Raw genomic sequence first — 11,367 nt, forward strand, 5'->3', positions numbered from 1 at the left:
GTATTTTTTGCTCAAGATTACTGAGGCTAATGTGGAGGCTTTGGTGAATAGGGCCTTCTTTAAGTAAATAAGAATTATTTTCTTCTTGTTATTCTAAATTTGCCAATGCAATTTTGAGATTTAACTATATAAACTCAATAATTCGATCAGGAGAGTATATAAATTGTTATTGAGAGATAAACCAGGGGAAGAAAATGAGGGAGATAATAGCTTAAGCACACCTTTAAAGTGAGAAATAAATTCTCACTTAAAAAAACCATCATAAATTATTTATCCACAAATGATGATTGAATTGAGTTTCTGTGCTCATCATCTATGATCTATAAATTATATTTGGCAAGCAAAAATGTTAAATTTGTCCATTAAAATGATAGGAAAAAGATACAAAATATAAGAAAATATCAATAATAACTTTGCCTTGCAGTCAGAACTTTGATTGGATTTAATCTTATATTTATGAGAACTACAACACAATCAAACAGAATTAACTCCATTTTAAGATATCACCTGTTGGTTTTCTTAAAAGAGGAAACAAGATAAAAAAACTCAGCCCTGTGAGAAAATTCCATACACAAGGCAACTTAGTTAGAACATAATTTCTACATACAGTCAGAGCAGAAAAGTTAGATTCTTGGCAATTCAATGCTAGTTTCAACAGATGATCTGAAGAAGTTGATGCTATTTTAAAATCTCGCACAACTACTGTAGAAAAATAAACCAATTAACATTCTCGCATGTGATAATGGAAAGCGGACGCGGAGATCTCTCCTGAATTGGACAATTACTACGGCGTTGAAGAGTAATTTCCTCCAACGCGGTGAAATTTAGGGATTTGGAGGCCAAGAGAAGGCAGGCATAAACCAATAAAGGAGAGATCTTGACATAGATCTCATCGTTCTTGAGGAGAAACTGCCAGATCTAGCCATTTCCCTCCTTTCCTTGAGAGATTTCCTTGCGGCAAACATACCCATCTCTCTCATTTGTCAAACGGTGAGATGGGTTGCTCCTTCTCGGGGCTGAATGCCCTGTACGACGCCGTCCATGGAGGCGGTGATGTCTGGATCAATGAGAACAGATTCAAGATCTTGAGACAGCTTGGGGAAGGCGGATTCGCGTTCGTTTTCCTCGTGAAAGAGGTGCCCTCGAGCGATGGATCTCAGAACGGAGATGCCAGCCGCCTTGCCAGCAAGAAACTGAAGAACCCTTCTCATGTCTCTGGTGGGTATGTTGCAATTGGCTTTACTTCGGCTATTTGGTCATTTGATTTGCGTCTTTCTTCCTAAAACCTTGGCGATGCTTTGAATTTCATCTGTTTTATCGAAATTCAATGTTCAATCGACTATGAATGCAGATACTTCCGCTCAAAGTAATCATCTCTGGTGTTTTTTTTTTAATTGCGTCAATCGCCATAGAACTATTGCAACATTTGGATTTTCATCTTTTTTACTGAATTTTGAAGTTCGATCGAGTATGAATTGATGTGTTGGTATAGACGAGGGTTTGTATGCGATGAAGAAGGTGCTGATCCAATCGGAGGATCAGCTGGAGCTTGTGCGGCAGGAGATCCGTGTCTCGTCGCTTTTCAGCCATCCCAATCTGCTTCCTCTTCTCGATCATGCAATCATCCAAGTTAAGGTAATTCAGCTAATTTTCCCATAATATCTGATGATTTCATTCGAGATTTCGGCCCCGTAGGATTTACCTGTTCGGGAGGAAGTTTCAGCGAATAATTTTCTGGTTAAATTCATGAAATCGACAGATTACTCCTATCAAATTTATCGGATCTCATCTATATGTCAGGGCTTTGCCCTAGATCTTACCGGTTATTGATTTACACCTAGTTCAATGAACTTCTACTCGAAGTATAAATTTCAAGTCAGTTTTTTTTTCAAGGATCTTGTTCGTGAGTTGACTTTGAATCTGAATCTACTAGAGGTAGAGGTGACATTGGATACTTCATTTAAATATTAGGGCGGGCCGCAGAATGATCGTAATCACGAGGCATACCTCTTATTCCCCGTGCATTTAGATGGCACTTTATTGGATAATACAAAGACCATGCAATCGAGAAAGGAGTTCTTCCCCACGATCAGCGTGCTTCAGATTTTCAGCCAGGTGAGATCTCGTCAAAACTATTATCTTGTCAAAACTTGTATTGAGATAGTTTTCGATGCTTTATGTGATCTATGGTCAATGCAGATCTGCGCAGGACTTAAGCATATGCACAGCTTTGATCCGCCATATGCGCACAATGATGTCAAATCGGGAAATGTTCTAATCACCCATCAGAAGGATCGTCCTCCAATCGCCATTCTGATGGATTTTGGAAGCGCTAGACCTGCAAAGAAGCAGATCCGGACTCGTTCAGAAGCCCTACAATTGCAGGTAGAATTCTGCATGTCACGATCACGTTGACGTGGGTTAATGATTTGCTAATAACATTGTCTACTTCAAATGATATCAATGTCTCCACCATCGTCAACCGTCTGTACTTTTAGAAAATTTCTACCATTGTCTTCAAGGCTGGTTGAACGTTGTCATTGACAGGGTTGATGACTTTTAACTAGAAATTTACTAAGTTAACGGCGGACATTGATGGGTGGCATCAACCATCTTTGATGCTCCGTCATCACCAATGTCAACTGTCAACAGGAACTTCATCATTGCCGTTGTCATCATCAACCACTATAAACTCTGTCAATGTCAACGTTGTCATAAACATCAACAAGGTTCTATGTTGCTGATGATGAAAATGACCGTGACAAGTTCTGAACCGTAATAGCAGATTGTTGGGCTTTAATATGCTTTTGTATCAATCATTCTCATTATAATTAGGTTATTATGATTATATGGTTTTATTTATTTATGCATTGATATATTTGAAATATGTTCTTCACAGGAATGGGCGGCGGAGCACTGTTCTGCCCCTTTCCGAGCTCCAGAGCTATGGGACTGTCCCAGCCATGCAGACATTGACGAGCGGACTGATATCTGGTCTCTCGGTTGCACTCTCTATGCAACTATGTGAGTTCCCCTTCTCTTCCTCTGAGTTCTTGTCTGTCTCTCCATTTTTTTGATTTGATCTGATCTATCTATCTTTCTCTCTCATTCTCCTTCCTCTCCCTCTCTCCCTCTCCTTAAGCCACTATAGTAATCTATATCTCTGGGTTGTCCGTGCAATAAAAAATCCTGGCTTTTTAGATACTTGCAGCCCTGGCTCCATCTCCATTGGTATCTTAATAGCCCTAACTCTAATACTTTTGGTCTCTACCCCTCTCTCTCTATATATATATCTCTGTATCTCTATCTATTTCTGTATCTCTATCACAGCCACTCTCTCTGTCTGTCCATGACTCAAGATTTCTTTGAAAGATGATTTAAGGCGGTCACCCGAAAAAGCGGTAACCACCCTCAAATTTCTAACAATAACTCTCCCTGTGTATTCATATTTCATATTCTCTACGTCTATATCTGTCTTTACTTCGACTTCCATCTGTACTTTCATCTCTGTCTTAGTATTTCTATCTGAATGTGCAAGCATGAAACTCTGACTCTATTTCTATCTCTATCTTTATATTTATCTCCACCTTAATATGTCAATCTCTATCTCCATCACCATTCCTATCTTTATCTGTCTCAGTTGTCAATCTCTCCCTCTCTCTCTCTCTCTCTCTCTCTCTTTCCTATTACCTGTCCCTATCACAGTATCACCACCTCCATACCCATATCTTCCTTTCTCTAAATTTCTCCTGCTATACTTCTATCTCTGTCGCAATTTTCATCTCTCTCTCTGTGTCTCCAATTCGCAAACTCTCCCGATCTCTATGTCTGTTCTTATTTCTTCCTCAATAATCTATATCTCTGTCACACACTCGTCCTGCATCTCTCTCTATCACTATCTCTCAGTCACACAAACTCTTCCTACATCTCTCATTGATTTCTTCAAAAAAGTCTCTTTCTCTATCTCTGTCACACATATCCTACATCTCTACTTCTATCTCTGTCGCACACACTTCCCTACCACTATCTCCATCTCTCATCTTCTGTCCCAGATTCTTCTATAAATCTTGAAAAATATTTCATCGATAATCAGCATCCTGAGCCAGGCTGAGTGTGCAACAGGTATGGCGAGTCTCCCTTCGAGCACGTGCTCGGCCAATCCGGTGGCAGCTTGCAGCTGGCGATCATGAACGCACAGGTCAAATGGCCCGCCACGGGGCCCTCCCCTCCTTACCCGGACCAGCTCCGCCAGTTTGTACTCTGGCTTCTCCAGCCCCAGCCAGCTCTGCGGCCCCGCATTGATGATGTCATTCTCCACGTCGATAAGCTCATCGCCAAGTTCTCTGACTGACAAGTTGGCAGGTGAGACTATCAACGAATCATGAGTCTCTCCATTGTTTCTTATAGATCTCACAAAGTCAATGCTTGGCTTATTATATATAAATTGTGTTGCTACAGAAAATAACCAAGTTCTTGAAAAATCAACAGTTTCTCTAGATTTGCCTAATCCTCTAGAAAAATCAGCATTTCAACCTATTGGCCATGGTCAATGACTTGGGTCAAATTCTTTGACTGGTCAACTCAGTTGAGAGCTTGATGGGCTGAGCCCATCCACATACATGTCAGCTGCTAGTGGGTATGGTGGTCTGATCAAAATCAGAATCGATTGGGGCGATCTACTTAATCATTCCAATCCAGCTTTGATGTCTGCAGGCAGTAAATGGCAAACATCATCCTAGTCATTTGTCACGGTGACTGATCCGTGACGGATGAAGTGACTGTGAAGGGTCTTGGATGTGTGATGTAATGGGACGGCCGTCACGGGATGACGATGGCGACATGAATTTGTAAGTATGAAAAAGGGGAAAAGTGGGATAATATATTTTCCTGTTTAGAATAAATGCGAAATATTTTAATTAAAATTTAAAATATGTAAACATATTTTAAACGCATTATATTTAAAAGTAGAGGATGCCTGACAATTTTATTACGTAATTTAAATATAATACTATTGGTCATATTAAGCATAAGATGATGCCAAAGTATATAGAAAGTATTTACTTATAAGAGCATATGAGATATTAACATTTCAAATTATGGAAAAAGGAAATTAAAGTAAAAACAAATTTTATTCACATTTATAATATTAGGAGAGATATCATAGTCGAAACTAAAAAGTATTGAAATATTTACGAATACATTATAAAGCATATGAATACCCCGAACTTGAGAGAGGAAACGAGAGAGAGATAGGATCAAGAGAGGGAGAGTGGGAAAAGGAGAGAGAGGAAAAAGATCAAGAGAGGGCAAATGAGAGAGAGAGAGAGGAAGATTAAAAGAGGGAGGGAGAGTGGGCAAAAGGGAGAGAGAGGAAGATCAAGAGAGGGAGGGAGAGTGGGCAAAAGGGAGAGAGAGGAAGATCAAGAGAGGGAGGGAGAGTGGGAGAACGACAGAGAGATAGGATCATAGGAGGACTGAGAGAGGGAGTCTTGAGAGAGAGAGGAAGATCAAGAGATGGATTGAGAGAGAGAGAGAGAGAAAGAGAGAGAGAGAGAGAGTGAGAGAGAGAGAGAAAAAGAGAGAGAGAGAGGGAGAGAGAGGGAGAGAGAGAGAGGGAGAGAGAGAGAGAGAGAGAGAGAGAGAGAGAGAGAGATGGATTGAGAGAGAGAGAGAGAGAGAGAGAGAGAGAGAGAGAGAGAGAGAGAGAGAGAGAGAGAGAGAGAGAGAGAGAGAGAGAGAGAGAGAGAGAGAGAGAGAGAGAGAGAGAGAGAGAGAGAGAGAGAGAGAGAGAGAGAGGGAGAGAGAGAGAGAGAGAGAGAGAGAGAGAGAGAGAGAGAGAGAGAGAGGAAGATTGAGAGAGAGAGAGAGAGAGAGAGAGAGTGAGAGAGAGACAGCTTGAGAGAGAGAGGGATTGAGAGAGAGAGAGCGTGAGAAAGAGGGAGACAGAGAGAGAGAGAGAGAGAGAGAGAGAGAGAGAGAGAGAGAGAGAGAGAGAGAGAGAGAGAGAGAGAGGAAGATTGAGAGAGGGAGGGAGAGTGGGAGAACAAGAAAGAGAGAAGAAGATTGAGAGAGGGAGTGAGAGTGGGAGAACAAGAGAGAGAGAGAGAGAGAGAGAGAGAGAGAGAGAGAGAGAGAGAGAGAGAGAGAGAGAGAGAGAGAGAGAGAGAGAGAGAGAGAGAGAGAGAGAGAGAGAGAGAGAGAGAGAGAGAGAGAGAGAGAGAGAGAGAGAGAGAGAGAGAGAGAGAGAGAGAGAGAGAGAGAGAGAGAGAGAGAGAGAGAGAGAGAGAGAGAGATGGATTGAGAGAGAGAGAGAGAGAGAGAGATGGATTGAGAGAGAGAGAGAGAGAGAGAGAGAGAGAGAGAGAGAGAGAGAGAGAGAGAGAGAGAGAGAGAGAGAGAGAGAGAGAGAGAGAGAGAGAGAGAGAGAGAGAGAGAGAGAGAGAGAGAGAGAGAGGGAGGGAGAGAGAGAGAGAGAGAGAGGAAGATTGAGAGCGGAAGTGAGAGAGAGGAAGATTGAGTGAGGGAGGGAGTGGGGGAGAACGAGAGAGAGAGGAAGATTGAGAGAGGGAGGGAGAGTGGGAGAACAAGAAAGAGAGAAGAAGATTGAGAGAGGGAGTGAGAGTGGGAGAACAAGAGAGAGAGAGGAAGATTGAGAGAGGGAGGGAGAGTGGGAGAACAAGAAAGAGAGAAGAAGATTGAGAGAGGGAGTGAGAGTGGGAGAACAAGAGAGAGAGAGAGGAAGATTGAGAGAGGGAGGGAGAGTGGGAGAACAAGAAAGAGAGAAGAAGATTGAGAGAGGGAGTGAGAGTGGGAGAACAAGAGAGAGAGAGAGAGAGAGAGAGAGAGAGAGAGAGAGAGAGAGAGAGAGAGAGAGAGAGGATGTCCTTTTGTGCCTTGTGACAGGGTTGCCATCTGGTGATGGGACAGGGACGGGACGGCTGCGATGCATGACAGGATGTGACAACTTTTTGTAAAATCCAGGGATGCTTGACGGGATGGGAGACATGATGAACTTCCCATCACGCTTCCACATGCCACCAGTCATCATCCGTCCCGTCACGTCCAAGCCATCATGTCCCTGACGTACTGTTCCCTTTCTACAGGGGGGTTTTTGGGCTTTTTCCCCCAACTTCTTGCTACACATCACAATCTTTGGGAAAAAAATTTCCAACTTTTTTGGGGCATAACATTTTTTATTCAGAATTAGATCGATTGATAAGGATTTCTAAGGGTCTACAAGATTGACTTATTTTTTTATCTAATTCATTTCACAATCCATGATGTGCTGATACCTGGAAGCAAGTGCCCCCCATCTGCCCTTCAGACATAACATATATGAGTTAGGTGATTGTTTGGTTCTTTTAGTCCATAATTTTGTGCCTACATCCCTACATATATTTTTTATTTTGGTCTTTATTCTAGAATATGCAGATACATTGTTATTGGGCTTGGCAAACCGTTTACCTATATTTATTTTCTGGATCAGGACTTTGTTGCCAGTGTCAGTTATTGGATCTCCCCTGTATTAGTTAGCACAATGAGGGGGTGATTTTTGCATTTAGACCTAGCGGCATGTATACTCGAGCATGCAATTAGCCATGCACATGTATGAGGCACGAAACTCATACCTCCCTAGAATGACCATGAGATGTAGACTGTCTGTGTATGATGCACATGACTTTGTGCATGAAAAGTCAAGTAAAAGTGCTGACCATGACAGAAGGTGTAAAGAACAAAAATTTCTTGTTATAAATGGTACGATATTCTATAAATGGAACAAAACATCTTATAAGTAATTATAAATTATTAGCTTTATTACACTAAGTGATAAATGAAAGTGAATAAAAAAATATATTTTCCATTTATTATAAATAATAATAGAAAATAGGTAAACATAAAACAAACAGTTTTTATTCAACCATGTAAAAAAAAAGAAAATAGAGAAAAACTATTCATTAATCCAAAAAATAATCGTTGGTAGTCTACACTCAAAAGTTGGCAATTTTAAAGAAACCCAAATTTTTGACATCAAAAAATAAGGGAATCTTATTCAAGCATCCATGTCTTCTTCGACTCAGCCATGACTCAGTGTATTTTTTCTCATCCATATTAGTGGCTTTATTATCTTCTTCTCTTGCCCGAAAGTTCAATGTCATCAGCATGCCTATTGCCTTTCCTTTCAAAGAGTATCCATTGTACGTAATAATCAATCATCCTACAGAAGACAAACTCTGAGGGCGTGCAGCTGGTGAAAATATAGAGATAATATCTTCCTATAACTGCAAGTTTTTCAAAGGAAAGTGACATTTCTTTCCTCCAATGTAATGGCTTTCTTGGAATGCAATCATTATTGAAGTGCTACATTTCAGCAGTTGAACTTTTTTTGAGCACTCTCTCGATTGCTCGTGCATCCTGGATTTGTGATATGCATGGTTAGGAAATCAAGATATGGTTTATATAGTGATATTCATGATATAATTCTCATCATTCATTTCCATCTATGCTTTGATATTTTTCGACGACCCACATTCATTATCTTTGGAGAGGTACCTGTGTAGCTCAATTTGGATATGTTCAATCCTTTCAGGCATATCACAAAGCATGTCATTTGGATCCAAGGCTTCTTCCACCTTATTATTACCAACCACCTCTTTTCCATCTTTGACCCATGTGAAATAAGCATAAAAACACTGAAAAGAAGTTCCATGGACATGTGCTTATGGATTTATAATAACATAGCAATCGGGAAAGTAAAATAAAAAGCAGATGAATAACTGTGAGGAAAAATTTAAAAAATTAATTACAGAAATGTATATATTTAAAAATTATGAAGTTACAGTATTATACATTGGCCAACTGGTAATTGTATAAATATGATGAGGAATACAAAATAAATGTAAAATCAGAGTTAATATATGGGATTTACCCACATGATAATAACAGAACACAAAAATAAATGAAGGAATAGAAAAACAAAATAAATTAAGACAAAAATTAAAAAGAGTTAAGTTATGAGACAAATCCCTAGGCCTAATAAATAAACATAGAAAAAAATGAGGAATCATAGCACAAATGAAAATTTTGACTTAATTTATGGGACATATGCACATGTTAGTAAGAGTACACATATAAATTGAGGAATAAAAAGAATAAATGGAAAATAAGAGTTAAGTTATGTTACAGATATTTTGGCCAATAAGTAAACATAGAGATAAAATGATGAATTAAAAAAAATGGAAACTGAGATTTAAATAATGGGAAAACCACAGTTTAGTAAGAAAATATAGAAATAAAATGTAGAGTAAAACATTAAAAAGTAGGTAAGAGTTTAATTATGGGACAAATATGTAGGATAATAAGAGAACACATATGAAGATGAGCAATAAAAAGCACATTGGGAAAGTAAGAGTTAGTTTATATTAGTTTATATTACATGAATAAAATGAGAAAGTTCATAACTAAAATGAGGAATAAAAAATGTAAGTGTAAACTAAGAGTAAAATCATAAGAAAAATCTGTCGGCTAATAAGAAATCAACTAAATAAATAAATAACACAAATGGAAATTAAAATTTAAATTATGTGATTGATCCACATGCTAATAAGAAAACATATAAATAAGGTAAATAATTTAGAATAAAAAATGATAAGTAAAAAAAATAAAATGTTCATAATAATTAAACTAACTTACATAACCACATGACAATCTAGAACACAAAGTTTTAAAAAATTAAATGAATAAGAACATTATTTTAGAATAAATAAAATTTAAAAGAGAGTGGAGACATGAGAGTGACTGGAAATTGACGGAAACATAAAGTGCAGGGGGAGCGAGTGGACAGAGAATGAAGAGAGATTTGGAGTCACTAGAGAAAACCTTTGGAGGATATGTAGGCTGTGAAAAGGGGAGATAGCGGAGAGTGTATATGGAATTCAAAGAAAGATGAGACACTAGAGAGTGCCATCATGCAGAGGAAAAATTAAATTGACAATGGAGAAATAACTCTGTTAGAACAATGGAGGAGAACAATATAAAAAAAACAACATGGGAGGAGGAAGTACATCACATGTAGAAGCCACAAAATGATGGCAAATCAGGAAAAAAATGATATGAGTTAAAATTTTTAATTAATTTTTATATCAGGCTCAATTTCGGTTGCCTGTGCACATTGGTTCGTGGGTGGAAACAACATGTGAACAAAGGTCCTATGCACTGTGCAATGTGCATTGTGATTGAGCAAGACGTTGAGCATGTGTCCTATACTACTCTGATTGTTACTTTTTAAAGGCATAATTGGATTTATTTTCACATAAACCCATGAATATTTTACTTTCTACACATTATCTAATTTAGGAAATAGGAGGCTGATAACTCTAAATTTAGGTGGTTAACCTAGTCGATGGGTAATTTTAAGACATGCAATAAATTTATTATTAATCCTAGTTCACTTATTACTGATGTAAATTGGTGAGTAAGGGGTCGAACCACAGAGAAGGCTTTGTGATTAAGATTGAGACTTAGAACAGAGTACTGATTAAGCAAGTGGTTAAGATGAGAGAGCGTGGAAAGAAGAAATGCTAGAATTATGAACTTATAACAGAGATTAGGATAGTATTAAAATCGTGGGGTGAGCATAGGATGAAAAGAATGAATAGATGTGATGAAGAAAACCTAATTAGGGGTTTCCTATGAAAATCCTAATTAGGAATGGGTGGTATGAGCAATTAATCCCTTCTCACTGGTTTAACAACTATAACAGAGAGTGATGTGATAAGAGAATGTGGAATGGATAGAAAGATGGGGGAAATTGAATCTAAATCCTAATTAAGTGTTTAGGACTTACCTCTTCCTTTGGTGATGCTACCAAGCATTAATCTCCCTTCATGGACCCGTATATTGGGCCCGTTGCCTTGGCGTGTTGCATCAGACATGAAGATAGATAAAGAGAGGGAAGAAACTGATTTTGATTAGCCATCAATACAAATTGATGTTGAGGAGAATACATTATTCAGAAATATACTTTTATTGCTAGATCTTTGTGATCACTCAGGTTAAGGCTTTGGGGGCCATAAAAAGAAGGCTTTAGGGGCTAAGTTAAAGTAGATTGAGCAACATCATTCCATGGACATTCCGTGGAAGCCTTTGAGGGTTGAGGACGACAAAGCTTCATTGAATTTTTCTTTTTTCTTGGTATCCTTGTTCAGTCCTATTTCCAAGTGACTTTCTTGGGGGGCATTCACACAAACTTGGTTAGGGCACATCATCACCTGGGGACAGATACCCCCGAACATCATGAAGGATTAGCTTAAGCTGTCTAAAAAAAACTCTCTCATTTCCCCTACCTCATTTCTTAAGTAGAAAAATCCT

At 38.7% G+C, this 11,367-nt stretch overlaps 1 protein-coding gene across 1 annotated transcript; it reads left to right on the forward strand.

Annotated features, from left to right (window-relative positions):
* The first annotated feature begins 819 nt into the window (after positions 1-819).
* On the forward strand, positions 820-4,496 carry PK3 (serine/threonine protein kinase 3). The gene is made up of 6 exons (XM_078587639.1): positions 820-1,218; positions 1,493-1,635; positions 1,972-2,115; positions 2,200-2,385; positions 2,900-3,024; positions 4,123-4,496. Exons 1-6 carry the CDS (start codon positions 996-998, stop codon positions 4,349-4,351), a joined length of 1,050 nt encoding a protein of 349 aa, XP_078443765.1. The 5' UTR covers positions 820-995; the 3' UTR covers positions 4,352-4,496.
* The last annotated feature ends 6,871 nt before the right edge of the window (positions 4,497-11,367 follow it).

The sequence above is a fragment of the Wolffia australiana genome, chromosome 15 (assembly GCF_029677425.1).
Source record: "Wolffia australiana isolate 7733 chromosome 15, ASM2967742v1".
Classification (NCBI taxonomy): Eukaryota; Viridiplantae; Streptophyta; class Magnoliopsida; order Alismatales; family Araceae; genus Wolffia; species Wolffia australiana.

Coding starts and splice junctions, on each gene's coding strand:
- PK3 (XM_078587639.1), top strand. CDS start 996: ATGGGTTGCTCCTTCTCGGGGCTGAATGCCCTGTACGACGCCGTCCAT. Junction 1,636..1,971: donor ATGCAATCATCCAAGTTAAG/GTAATTCAGCTA, acceptor TTTAAATATTAG/GGCGGGCCGCAGAATGATCG. Junction 2,116..2,199: donor TGCTTCAGATTTTCAGCCAG/GTGAGATCTCGT, acceptor TGGTCAATGCAG/ATCTGCGCAGGACTTAAGCA.